At 36.1% G+C, this 13,521-nt stretch overlaps 1 protein-coding gene across 29 annotated transcripts in view; it reads left to right on the forward strand.

Annotated features, from left to right (window-relative positions):
- Window positions 1-13,521, forward strand: part of DNM3 (dynamin 3) — a 567,669-nt gene that overhangs the window by 511,724 nt on the left and 42,424 nt on the right. For 2 of the 29 annotated variants that reach the window (XM_070267690.1, XM_070267691.1), the window contains one exon: window positions 8,914-10,477. The exons of the other annotated variants lie outside the window; for them this stretch is intronic. In XM_070267690.1, the coding sequence (XP_070123791.1) occupies window positions 8,914-8,988 (75 nt within the window). In that variant the 3' untranslated portion in view covers window positions 8,989-10,477. Of the gene's footprint in view, window positions 1-8,913; window positions 10,478-13,521 lie in introns of those variants that run through there. 29 annotated transcript variants of the gene reach the window in all.

Here is a 13,521-nt window from a genome sequence, read left to right on the forward strand (position 1 = left end):
AGCCATGTGTGTTCACTTTTTTTTTTTTTTGAGGAAGACTGGCCCTGAGCTAACATCTCTGCCCATCTTCCTCTATTTTATATGTGGGACACCTGCCACAGTGTGGCTTGATAAGCGGTGCATAGGTCCGTGCCCAGGATCCAAACTGGGGAACCCCGGGCCACTGAAGCAGAACACCTGAACTTAACTGCTGCGCCATGAGGCCAGCCCCGTGTGTTCACTTTTGAGTATCATGCACTTTCTATTTTATGCGTATTCTCAAATATTTTATAAGTGATTGAAGAATATTGCTAGAAATTTCATTGAATTATATGAATAATGTTGTCACGTCTCTTTTTGATTCATTTGGCCACCAACGTAGTAGGAAATTTTGTGATGAGAATTTCAAAGTGGTTTTACTCTTTAATTCAGAAATCATTATGTCTATTTTAATTTGAAAGTGTTTATATGGACTGAGTAGACATAAACAATTGGCAGAGAGAATATCATAGTACTCACTAATAATAACATTTCTAGGAATTTTGAAGCCATGTTCAGGAAAAAGGGAAATTTAGGGGAAATTATGAATACATATGTTTCCTTAGCAGTATTTACCCCTCTAATCTAAAGTTCCTGTGTTGCTCTGTAAAGGGACATCTTGATCTGCTCATAAGAATCGTTGTTTGGAATTGTAAACTCATCAGTGTTTGTTAGTGGCTACAGTCTGGTTTCTGCCCCTGAACTACTTTAACAAGAGTCTGTGGGAAGGAAGTTTTTAAGAGATCACATCAACTTTTCCTCTTACACTTCAATTAATATTTATAAGTTTTATTAACTCAGCCCTCAGTACAATCTCCTATATACAAATTTTAAAATAATACAGAATTTTTTCTAATAATAATTGCACTTTTTAATTAAATGTACCTTAGAATAGTTTTAATTTTTATATAAAGGCAGCCATACATTGCTGATCTTTAAGTAATCTTCCCTCTCTTAGTTTTTACCACTTCATGAGATGTAGAAAAAATGTAATAGCTGGAGCAAACTTCAGGATTACGGTGACACAAAGAAAGCTTTGTTTTCTATATATTGCATACTCCATATTGTTAAGGAGGCAATACGCACACACAGTTTCATAAGAGGGGTGGAGAGAAGCAACAAAAGAAAATAAACTCCAGATTCAATGGTTATTACTTCTGGCATTTAGGTCTTTGTCCAATCAATCTTATTTTCAATATCAGTAGTTTCAGTATCTTCAGTATAATTTATTTTCATCATCTTCATAACTTTCTGTTTTCTGCAAACTGAAAGTTTTCCCAAATTGAGACAAACTACATTTTAGTTTATTTCTTAATTGAGAATGAGTATTTACAAACACAAATGTTCTGGTTTTGGCATCTTTGAAAGTAGCTTTCCAACTGAGGCATGTACATGCTTCTGTTTGGTGACCCAGACAGATCTGGTCCAGTGCTACAACCAGAAATGTTCTACCTGGGGCCGGCCCGGTGGCACAGCAGTTAAGTTCGCACGTTCCACTTCTCGGCGGCCCGGTGTTCGCCGGTTCGGATGGCGGGTGAGGACTTGGCATCACTTGGCACGCCATGCTGTGGTAGGCGTCCCACATATAAAGTAAAGGAAGATGGGCACAATGTTAGCTCAGGGCCAGGCCTCCTCAGCAAAAAGAGGAGGACTGGCAGTAGTTAGCTCAGGGTTAATCTTCCTGAAAAAAAAATTAAAAAAAAAAAAAGAAATGTTTTGCCTTTGAATTTTGGAAACAAGAGATTTGCAACAGCTCAACCTGGCAGATTTCCTCTGATTTTACTTTCATCTCTCCTGTTAACAGAGATGAACCTAAATTTCCTAAAATGGCTTTTAGATTTTTTATCTGGATCATCTAGTAAGGCCGTTGGGCCCTGGAATGTCTAACAAAGGGGTACTCACTAATTCAAGTGTAGGGATGGCTGAAAAAGTTATCTTGAGGCCTTTGGGGAATTCTGCAGTTGAATCCAGATGGCAGCTTTATCAACTAGAGTGTTCAGTGGACCTTGGAGAAATTTCAAACCCTTGACTGTAGCTACTTCTCTACAGTCTTTATCATTTTTTTCTACGCTCTTGATAGAAGTAATGATTCCACCCAGAGTTGTAACATTGTGTTTTTAATCCATTGCTTTCTTTTCTTTTGTTTTTTACTAAGAAGTGTTTGCATGTAAATCAAGTGATATTGTATTGACATTGAACCTTTAAGGATTATCTACCTCATAATATAAAGAAGAAGTAAATTAAAGCCACTGCATCCCCATGCTGTTATTTTATTGTCTAGTGTATCTGTTATGACCTCCCAGGCTTTTTTCATAATAGTTGAATTTTATTGCCCCTGTTTTCTCTGGGACTTTATTAACTTTACTGTAATGCATTTATACTCATCTATGTAAATATTTTGAAGAACAAAACAACTGACAGATTTTATTTTATAACATTTATGATTCTTTCTTCCATATTTTTGTCCATCTTTCAATATTTATAACAAGACCCAGTTTTTTATTGCACAGACCTTATAACCTATTAATACTTGATTCTAAATGGATGACCTTTAAGAATATCTTCTAAACAAATAGTATGACAGATATAATGATTTAAAGTTTCCCTGCAGTTATGCCTTGTTAGATACTAAAAGTGGAATTCCTAAAGTAGAGATTACTCTTGTGAGCTTGGCCATTCTTTCCCCTAATCTTCAGGTATTATCTCTTACAAATTAAACCAACTGGGTTTTTTTCTTGTGATTGTAGTATTTGATTGCATGGGTATGTAAACATTCGTGATGTCACTGATGTTGCAGAATTAGCAGCAACAAAGGAATCACTCTGAATCAAAGAAGAGCCTTCATCACGATCAACATTATGAAGAATTGTTTTATGTCTATAAGATATTTCCCACAGGACTATATTTGGTCAACCTAGTAGCATTTGGAAATACGTTTTGTTTCACAGTATTTGTAGGTCACTTTTGCTGATGGGGTGAGCATCAACCCCACCCTAACCAAGAATAGAGAGGAAGTAATATTGTATAGTAGATAAGAGGGTGGATTCTACAATCAGAATACCTGTATTGAATTCTCACTCTACCACTTATTAACTAAGTGACTTTAAGCAAGAGAGTTGACTTCTCTGTGACTCAGGCTCTTTATCTATAAAATGGAAACAATAATAATGTCTACTTCATAAAGTTGTTGTAGGATTAAATTGGTTAATATGGATAAATCAGTTTGAAAACTACCTGAAATTTAAGTGTTTTTAGTGATATTTTTTTTTCATCATAGCTTTCAATGTAGAAATGTTGCCATATGGTGGAAGTTGGTCTACTAATTATGTTGAAGAAAAAAATAAAAATGTAGCCCATTAACTAGTATATGTAGTAATATACTAAGAAAACATCAGTGTAGTAATGGTATTCCCTAAGAATTAGTTGAGCATCATTTTAGTTCTATGATGACTTTCTCCTTTTTGTCGAGATTAACTGTGGATCTGCCACCAAGCATTATGATCCCTGCCTTCAAGAAACTTTCATTTTGCCTAGGGAAATGGACATTTATATACCTAACTAAGATACAAGACAAAGGATGAGACTACTGAACTGAACATTCAGATGTGAGGAGAAGAGGATGTTGTATTTTAGCAGGAGCATTCAAAGGTGTGTTACATTCACACTAACCATGAAAGATGAACAGGTGGAGTTGGAAGGAAAAAATTTTAGTCTGAGAATCCACACCAAGACACATTATAATTAAAATGTCAAAAAGCAGCAAGAGAAAAACAACTAGTCACATACAAGGGAACCCCCATAAAGCTATCGGCTGATTTTTCAGCAGAAACTTTACAGGCCAGAAGGGAGTGGCATGATATATTCAAAGTGCTGAAAGGAAAAAACTTAGAACCAAGAATACTCTACCCAGCAAAATTGAAGGAGAGAGAGAGTTTCCCAGACAATCAAAAGCTTAAGCAGTTCGTTACCACTAAAATAGCCTCACAAAAAATGTTAAAGGTACTTCAAAAGGCCATGACTAGAAATAAGAAAATATTTAAAAGAAAAAAGTTCACTGGTAAAGGCAACTATATGGTAAAGGTAGTGGATCAACCACTTATAAAACTAATATGAACATTAAAAGACAAAGGTAGTAAAATTAACCATAACTATGATAAGTAAAGGGATACACAAAATAAAAAGACGTAAAAATATGACATCAAAAACATAAACCATGGGAGGGGTGAGTAAAAATGTACAGCTTTTAGAATGCATTTCAACTGAAGTGACTTTCAACTTAAATAAACTACTATATATGTATATTGTTATAGATGAACCTTATGGTAATTATAAACCAAAAATTTATAATAGATACACAAAAAATAAAGAGAAAAGAACCCAAACACAACACTAAAGAAAGTCATCAAACCACAAAGGAAGAGAGCAAGAAAAGAAGAAAGGAACAGAGAACTACAAAAACAACCAGAAAGCAATTAATAAAATGGCAATAAGTACATACCTGTGAATAATTACTTTAAATGTAAATGTACTAAATTCTTCAATCAAAAGACATAGGGTGGCTGAATGGATTAAAAAAACAAGACCCATCTATATGCTGCCTATAAGAAACTCACTTCAGATCTAAAGACACACCCAGACTGAAAGTGAAGTGATGGAAAAACATATTCCATGCAAAAAGAAACAAAAAGAAAGCTGGGTTAGCAATATTTAATCAGACAAAACAGACTTTAAAACAAAAACTGTAATGAATGACAAGACAAAGAAGGGCATTACATAATGAGAAAGAGATCAATCCAACAAGAGGGTATAACATTTGTAAATATTTATGCACCCAACACAGGAGCACCTAAATATATAAAGCAAATATTAATAGACATAAAGGGAGAATTTGACAGTAATGCAATAATAGTTGGGGACTTTAATACCCTCCCTCCCCCTTACATTAAAGGATAGATCATCCAGACAGAAAATCAAGGAAACATCAGCCTTGAACAACACATTAGACCAGATGGACTTAATAGATACATACAGAACATTCCATCCAAAAACTGCAGAATACACATTCTTTTCAAGTGTACACGGCACTTTCTCAAGGATAGATCTTGAAATCTATCCTTATGTTAGACCACAAAACAGCTCTCAATAAATTTAAGAAAATTGAAATCATATCAAACATCTTTTCTAACCACAATGAAACTAGAAATCAATTACAAAAAGAAAACTAGAAAAAACACAAATATGTGGAGACTTAACAACTTGTTACTAGGCAACCATTGGGTTAAAGAAGAAATCAAAGAGGAAATAAAAAAATACCTTGACACAAATCAAAACAGAAACACAATATTCCAAAATCTATGGGATGCAGCAAGAGCAGTTCTAAGAGGGAAGTTCATAGCAATACAGGCCTACCTCAAGAAATGAGAAAAATTTCAAGTATGCAATCTATCTTTACACCTAAACAAACAAGAAAAAGAAGAACAAATACTGCCCAAATTTAGTAGAGGGAGGAAATAATAAAGATCACAGTGGGAATAATTGAAATAGAGACTAAAAAAAGAATAGAAAAGATCAGTGAAACTTAGTGCTGGCTCTTTGGAAAGATAAACAGATTGATAAACCTTCAGCAGACTCATCAAGAAAAAAAGAGAGGACTCATATAAGTAAAATCAGAAATGAAAGAGAAGTTACAACTGACACCACAGAAATACAAAAAATCATAAGAGACTACTGCAAACAATTATATGTCAACAAATTGGACAACTTAGAAGAAATGAATAAATTCCTAGATACACACAACCTTCAAAGACTGAATCATGAAGAAATAGAAAATCTGAAAATATACCAATTACTAGGAATGAAGTTGAATCAGTAATTTTAAAACACCTAAAAAACAAAAGTCCAGGACCAAATGGCCTCACAGGTGAATTCTACCAAACATTCAAAGAAGAACTAATACTTATCCTTCTCAAATTATTCCAAAAATTTGAAGAAGAAGAAACACTTCTAAACTCATTTCATGAGGCCAGCATTACTCTGATACCAAAACCAGACAGACACCACAAAAAAAGAAAATTACAGGCTAATGTCCCTGATGAAGATAGATGCAAAAATCCTCAATAAAATATTAGCAAACTAAATTCAACAATACATTAAAAGAATTGTACACCGTGATCAAGTGGGATTTCTCCTGTGGATGCAAGAATGATTCAACATCCACAAGCCAATCAATGCGATACATCACATTAACAAAACAACAATAGAAATCATATGATCATCTCAGTAGATGCAGAAAGAGCATTTGACAAAATTTTTTGTCAAATTTGTTTATGATAAAACATCTGTTTATGATAAAAACCCACCCAATAAAGTGGGTATGGAGGGAACGTACCTCAAGATAATAAAGTCCATATATGACAAACCTACAGCTAACATCATACTTAATGGTGAAAGATGAAAGATTTTCCTCTAAGATCAGGAACAAGGATGCCTGCTTTCGCCACTTTTATTCACCATAGTATTGGAAGTTCTAGCCACAGCAATTAGATAAGAAAAAGAAATAAAAGGGATCCAAATTGGAAAGGAAGAAGTAAAACTGTCACTATTTGCAGATGACATGATATTATAAATAGAAAACCCTAAAGACTTCACCAAAAAACTATTAGAACTAATAAATGAATTAAGTAAATTTGCAGGATATGAAATTAATATACAGAAATTGATTGCATTTCTATACATGAATAACAAGCTATCAGAAAGAGAAATTTAAAAAACAACCCCATTTACAATTGCATCCAAAAGAATAAAATACCTAGGAATAAATTTAACCAAGGAGGTGAAAGACTCGTACTCTGAAAACTATAAGATATTGATGAAAGAAATTAAAGATGACACAAATAAATGGAAAGATATACTGTGCTCATGGATTGAAAGAATTAATATTGTTAAAATGGCCATACTACCCAAAGCTATCTATAGATTCAATGCAATCCCTATCAAAATAAGAGTAGCATTTTTCACAGAGCTAGAACAAAGAATCCTAAATTTGTGTGGAACCACAGAAGACCCTGAATAGCCAAAGCAATCGTGAGAAAGAAGAACAAAGCTGGAGATATGCTACCTGATTTCAAACTATTCTACAAAGCTATAGTAATCGAAACAGTATAGTCCTGGTGTGAAAACAGACACATAGGGCAATGGAACAGAATAAAGGGCCCAGAAATAAACCCATGTTTAAATGTTTTCTTAATCTATGGCAAAGGAGACAAGAAAATACAGTGGGAAACGACACCTCTTCAATAAATGGTGCTGGGAAAACTGAACAGCTACATGCAAAAGAATGAAACTGGACCACTATCTTACACTGTAGATCAAAATAAATTCAAAATGGATTAAAGACTTGAATGTAAGACCTGAAACCATAAAACTCCTACAAGAAAACATAGGCAGTATGCTCTTTCACAGTGGTGTTAGTAATATTTATTTGAACCTATCTCCTCAGGTAAGGGCAACAAAAGAGTAAATAAACAAATAGAACTACATCAAACTAAAAAGCTTTTTCACAGTGAAGGAAACCATCAACAAAATGAAAAGGTAACCTATGGAATGGGAGAAGATGTTTGCCAATCATATATCTGATAAGGGGCTAATATCAAAATTATATAAAAACATACAACTTCATGTCAAAAAAATAAACCCAAATTAAAAAATGGGCAGAGGGCCTGAATAGATATTTTTCCAAAGAAGACATACAGATGGCCAACAGGCACATGGGAGGATGCTCAGCATCACTAATCATCAGGGAAATGCAAATCAAAACTACGATGAGATATCGCCACACCAGTAAAAATGGCAAAATGACAAAAAATAACAAGTGTTGGCGAGGATGTGGAGAAAATGGAATCCTTGTGCACTGTCAATGGGAATGTAAATTGGTGCAGCCAGTATGGAAAACAGTTTGGAGTTTCCTCAAAAAATTAAAAATAGAACTACCATATGATCCAGTAATTCCACTTCTGGGTGGAATCTGAAGGAAACGAAAACACTAATTGGAAAAATATGTGCACCCCTGTATTCATTTCAGCGTTATTTACAATAGCCAATATATGGAAACAACCTAAGTGTCCATCAATAGATGAATGGATAAAGAAGATGTGATACATAGATATATACCACATATCATTCAGCCCTAAGAAAAGAATGAAATCTTATCATTTGTGACAACATGGACGAGCCTAAAGGATATTATGCTAAGTGGAATTGGAAAGACAGAGAAAGACAATTACCATATGACTTCACTTCTATGTGGAATCTAAAACTCAAAAAAACAAATAAAACAAAACAGAAACAGACTCATAGATACAGAAAACAAACCGGTAATTGCCAGAGCAGAGGGGTTTGGGAGTGGGTGAAATAAGTGAAGGGGATTAAGAGGTACAGACTTATAGTTATAAAATAAATAAGTCATGGGGATGTAGTATACAGCATAGAAAATATAGTCAATAATATTGTACTAACTCTGTATGGTGACAGATGGTAACTAGACTTTTGGTGATCATTTCATAAGGTGTATAAATATTCAATCACTATAATGTACATCTGAAACAAATATGATATTGCATGTCAAGTATACTTCAATAAAAAAAGTTTTAAGCTAGGAGAACATCATGAATATCTAAGCATTTTATTCATTTGGACTCTTTAGGGTATAGGTAACAAAAATTAAATTCAACCTGACTTAACTTTAAAAAAATAACAAAATAGTGTACTGGCTGATATAACTGCACAATTCAGAGGTAGATAGTTCTGTTACAGCCAGTGCGAGGCCCTCAAATGATGTCTTCAAATATCTGCCTCCCTCCACGTCTCAACTATACTGTTCTCTGGCTTCATTTGCAGGCAGTTTCGACCCCTCTTCATTCTGAAGAAGGCTTGTCTTCAGACTTCTTCTTAAAAAGCTTTCATTCCAGCTGAAAGGAAGTTTCTCCTTCCTAATAGTTCCGGCAAATGTGCTGTGGTTGGCTTTGCTTGGTCACATGCCATCTCTGTCATCACAGAGGCCAGACTGGATGGGCATATAGAGTAGCTCAGCCCGACAGAGCAGTCTCATCTAACCACCAGGACTGAGAGTGGGGGAGAAGAGGCTTCCCAAGTTTATATTTGGTCTACCAACGGAGCAGGGATAGCAAGACCCTGTGATGGAATAGAGAGAATGACAATGGATTATTTTGGACTCATCTCTCTCCCTCAGAAAATGCTTTGAAGTGAAGATAAATCGTTAGAGCAGGACCAGTGTAACTCCCCATCACAGCCCTTCCTCATCTCCTCTGAATTCATACAGCACCTATACACTCCACCAAGCCATGTAACACTGAATCACATACTGCTTTATAATCTATAGTGAGGCTGTGTGTTAGTCAGGGTTCTCCAGAGAAACAGAACCAATAGGGGGGTGTGTGTGTATGGTTTTTATAAAGAATTCACTCACATAATTATTAAGGCAGGCAAGTCCCAAATCTGCAGGGTAGCTGGCAGGCTGGAGACCAGGAGAACTGTCGTTCCAGTTTGAATCCAAAGGCAGCCTGCCATAGAACCAGAAAGAGCTCATGTTGCAAATGAAGTCTGAAGGCAGTCTGCTGGAGAATTCCCTCTTGCTAGGGGAGGCCAGTCTTTTTTATCTATTTGTGCCTTCAACTGATTAGATACGGCCCACCCACAATATAGAGGGCAATCCACTTTACAGTAGTCTCCCCTTTTCTGCTGGGTATACATTCCAATACCCGCAGTGGATGCCTGAAACCAAGGATAGTACCAAATCCTATACAGCCACGTGCCACATAACAACCTTTCAGTCAACGACAGACCACATATACAACAGTGGTCCCATAAAATTAGAGCCATATAGCCTAGGTGTGTAGTGGGCTATACTATTTAGGTTTGTGTAAATACACTCTATGATGTTTGAACACCACCACAATTCTCAGAACATATCCCCATTCTTAAGCAACACATGACTATATATACTGTTTTTTCCTGTACATACCTGCCTATAATAAAGTTTAACTTATAAATTAGGCACAGTAAAAGATTAACAATGATACAGTCATACCTCAGAGATATTGCAGGTTAGGCTCCAGACCACCGCCATAAAGGGAATATTGCAATAAAGCAAGTCAAACAGATTTTTTTGTTTCCCAATGCATATAAAATTTATGTTTACAATATACTGTAGTCTATTAAGTGTGCAATAGCATTGTCTAAAAAAACCCAGTCTATATACCTTAATTAAAAATACTTTATTGCTAAGAAATGTTAACCATCATCTGAGCCTTCAGCAAGTCGTAATCTTTTTACTGGTGGAGGGTCTTGTAAAAAATGCAATATCTGTGAAGTGCAATAAAGTGAAGTAACTAATAATAAAATAAAACAATTAATACACTGTAATAAAAGTAGATCTTAGCAACCTCAGCATACGATTTTTTTCTTTCCTTACTAAGTCAAGAACTTTCACCTCTCCACTTAAAGGAGGCTTCTCCTTTATGACTTTCTGGCTTCTCTTTGGCATATCCGAATTGCCAGCGACACCACTCTTGCGCTTTGGGACCATTATTAAGTAAAATAAGGGTTACTTGAGCACAAGCACTGCGATACTGTGACAGTCAATCTGATAACCTACAGCTACGAAGCGACTAACGGGCAGGGAGCACATACAGCGTGGATGCGCTGGACAAAAGGATGATGCACATCCGGACGAGAGGGAGCGGGACAGCACGAGATTTCACCATGCTACTCAGAACAGCACTCAATTTAAAACTTATGACTGTTTATTTCTGAATTTTCCATTTAACATTTTCGGACCATGGTTGACCGTGAGTGACTGAAACTGCGGAAATCGAAACCGCGGATAAGGGGGGACAACTGTACTCAAAGTCCACCGATTTAAATCTTAATCTCTTCCGAGAACACACTCACAGAAGCACCAGAATGATGTTTGTGCCAAATATCTGGGTACTCCAGGGCTCAGCTAAGTTGACACATAAAATTAACCATCACAGATTGTTTTTACGTTTAGCCTCAATTTTATCTGTTTCCATTTTCTGGAGATTTTTCTCTTTGGAAATATTTCAGTTCCTGTTTTGCTATTTTAAAGAAATGTCATGATTTTTTTTTCACTAAAAAGGAACTTTGTATCAGTTGATTCTAATCTCAGTTATTTTTAGGAAAAGGGTTTTCTTTATAGCAGAGCTAAATTTTAAGCAAACACAGATATCTTTCCCAATAGTCAATACTTGAAAAATAATTTTGGCCCATTCAAAATTACTAATATTATCTAAAACCAAAAATGGTGGTGAGGGGAGTGGTTATTTTTAAAGGAACCATTTACATTGTTCTGTTTAGACCGTTTAATGTTTATATGAAAAGTTGTTGTTTTATAGTAAGCAAACTCAGTTTATGAAGATTGAAATTCCCAAGAAGAAATATTCATAGTTTTAGAAAGAATTCCTAGTAAGATTGTTTAAATAGCAATGTTCAGTAATGTGTTTAAAATATTTGATATGGGAATCTTTTCTTATCTGTTATATAAAGTAATACGGGCCTTTAGATAGATTTAAAGTTAGATTGGAATTTTATAACTTCTAGGAGGACCTCAGGACAGAGTACGTAAGTTTTCTGATTTCTCTAAGAATTTTCCTATCCACACTTCTTTTTGCTAGTTGCAGATAAAAGCAAGTGTTTCAGTACATCCTAAATGCAAATGCAATGACTGTCAGTTATATGAAGGAAGTCCTCCCATCCCTTATTCCTCCAAGTCCTAGTTATTCCTTGCTGTCACCATCCGAGTTATTTATTAGACTTATACATACACTGGCATCGACACGGGCATACGCTCTGTGAGGTAGCTATTGGGCTGAATGGGAGTTGAAAAAAAGATACAATGCTACATCAGAATTAAGATAGGCCTGTTGTTATTTTTAAGCAAGTATCTTTAAAATCCTGAGGGTTTTTTTATGACTGTTTAACTCTGCATTAATTTTACATAGTTTTGTAATGTTTATTTTGATGCTATTTAGAGGTGAAAATAGACTAAAAGCTATAATAACAGAGAATAAAAAGGTAATAACAAGTAAAGGAGAAAAGTCAAGGAAGAATAAAAATGAAAAGGACATAAGCAGATGAAGCAGAGTCCTGCCTGCTAACTTAGGGTTCCCCACTGGCCAACCTGGGTCAGACTGGGCTCAGCCTTTCCTCCTATATGATGGGTGTTTCTTGGAGATTGGAGATGCAAATCGATGCCCCCATTGCTTCCCAGCATTTTGACTACAATCATGGCCTGAATCTGTAGACACCCTCAGACAGAGTCACCAATATCTTTATACCAGTTGAAATGCAATCTGAATGCCACAGTTATTGATCCTGCCCAGGCGAAGAAGAGGCTCTACGTGGAGAACTCAGTTCTAGGAATCCGAGAGATCAGACTGTATAGCATCATCCCAGCTACCTGGAGCTCAGTCTCGGGTTTCTTCTGAAACAGAAACTCAATCCCTCAGGAAATGGCCTGGGTTGGTTTTCTTCTTCATTTGTTCCACAATTTTTATGAAGCTCCTGCCGTATGTAGGGCACCTTGCTAAGCACTGGAGATAAAATCATGAACATGTTTCCTCAGTTCTGGTCTTTGAAATCACATCCAACCTAAGGAGACTTAAGGTCCATGTCGAGCGTTGCCATCTGTGAGACTCCCCTGAAGCCCGCCGTCCTTGGGCTCATGGGCATATCCGTTGACTCACTGACTTATCTCTCACCGTGTCCTCCCTGCCAGAGGATAGGCTCACAAGCAAGGCGTGTGTTTCAGACTTCCTCTGTATCTCTCATAGTCCACCCGAGACACTAAACAAATATTTGTTGAATTCATTAATGAAAGACCTCTCGCGAAGCACCAGACTACAGCCTAGATGACCCTCAAAGGCTTTCTGGAGCTTGTTTCTCCCAGCTTTTTACAAGTTTGGTTGCCTGTCTTTCCAGCTTCTGCAAATTGGAAGTGAATGACTGGGAGTGGAGAAAGGTTTTCAGTGAAACATTCTCCGTAATGTGGGGCTGGACAATTCAAAGCTACAGTGCCATGGTAACAGTATTTTCATAATGACGACCTGACTCACTAGGAAGAAGTTAAATAATATTTTTTACTCTTCGTTTAAGGTAGTGGAGAATTGCATAACAATAATAAGATGCTTCAAAAGGGGTGAACATTGGTTATCTGGAAAGATGACGTGTCAATCTATAGATTATCATCCAGTGCTCTCCATTGGTGAGAAGAGACGCAGCAACACCATTAGTTCTATACTATGTTTATGTACACATTATTGCCAGGGTACTGTGGACATCTATTATTCCACTTTTAAAGAGCCACAGTCACCAGCTTTATTTAGGTGGTTTCGATGGTCCTCAAAGAAGCCTATGACATATTAAATAAGAGATGTAAGGAAAGGAAAGGAAAGAGACAAAAACAAA

Source organism: Equus caballus, chromosome 5, assembly GCF_041296265.1.
Source record: "Equus caballus isolate H_3958 breed thoroughbred chromosome 5, TB-T2T, whole genome shotgun sequence".
Classification (NCBI taxonomy): domain Eukaryota; kingdom Metazoa; phylum Chordata; class Mammalia; order Perissodactyla; family Equidae; genus Equus; species Equus caballus.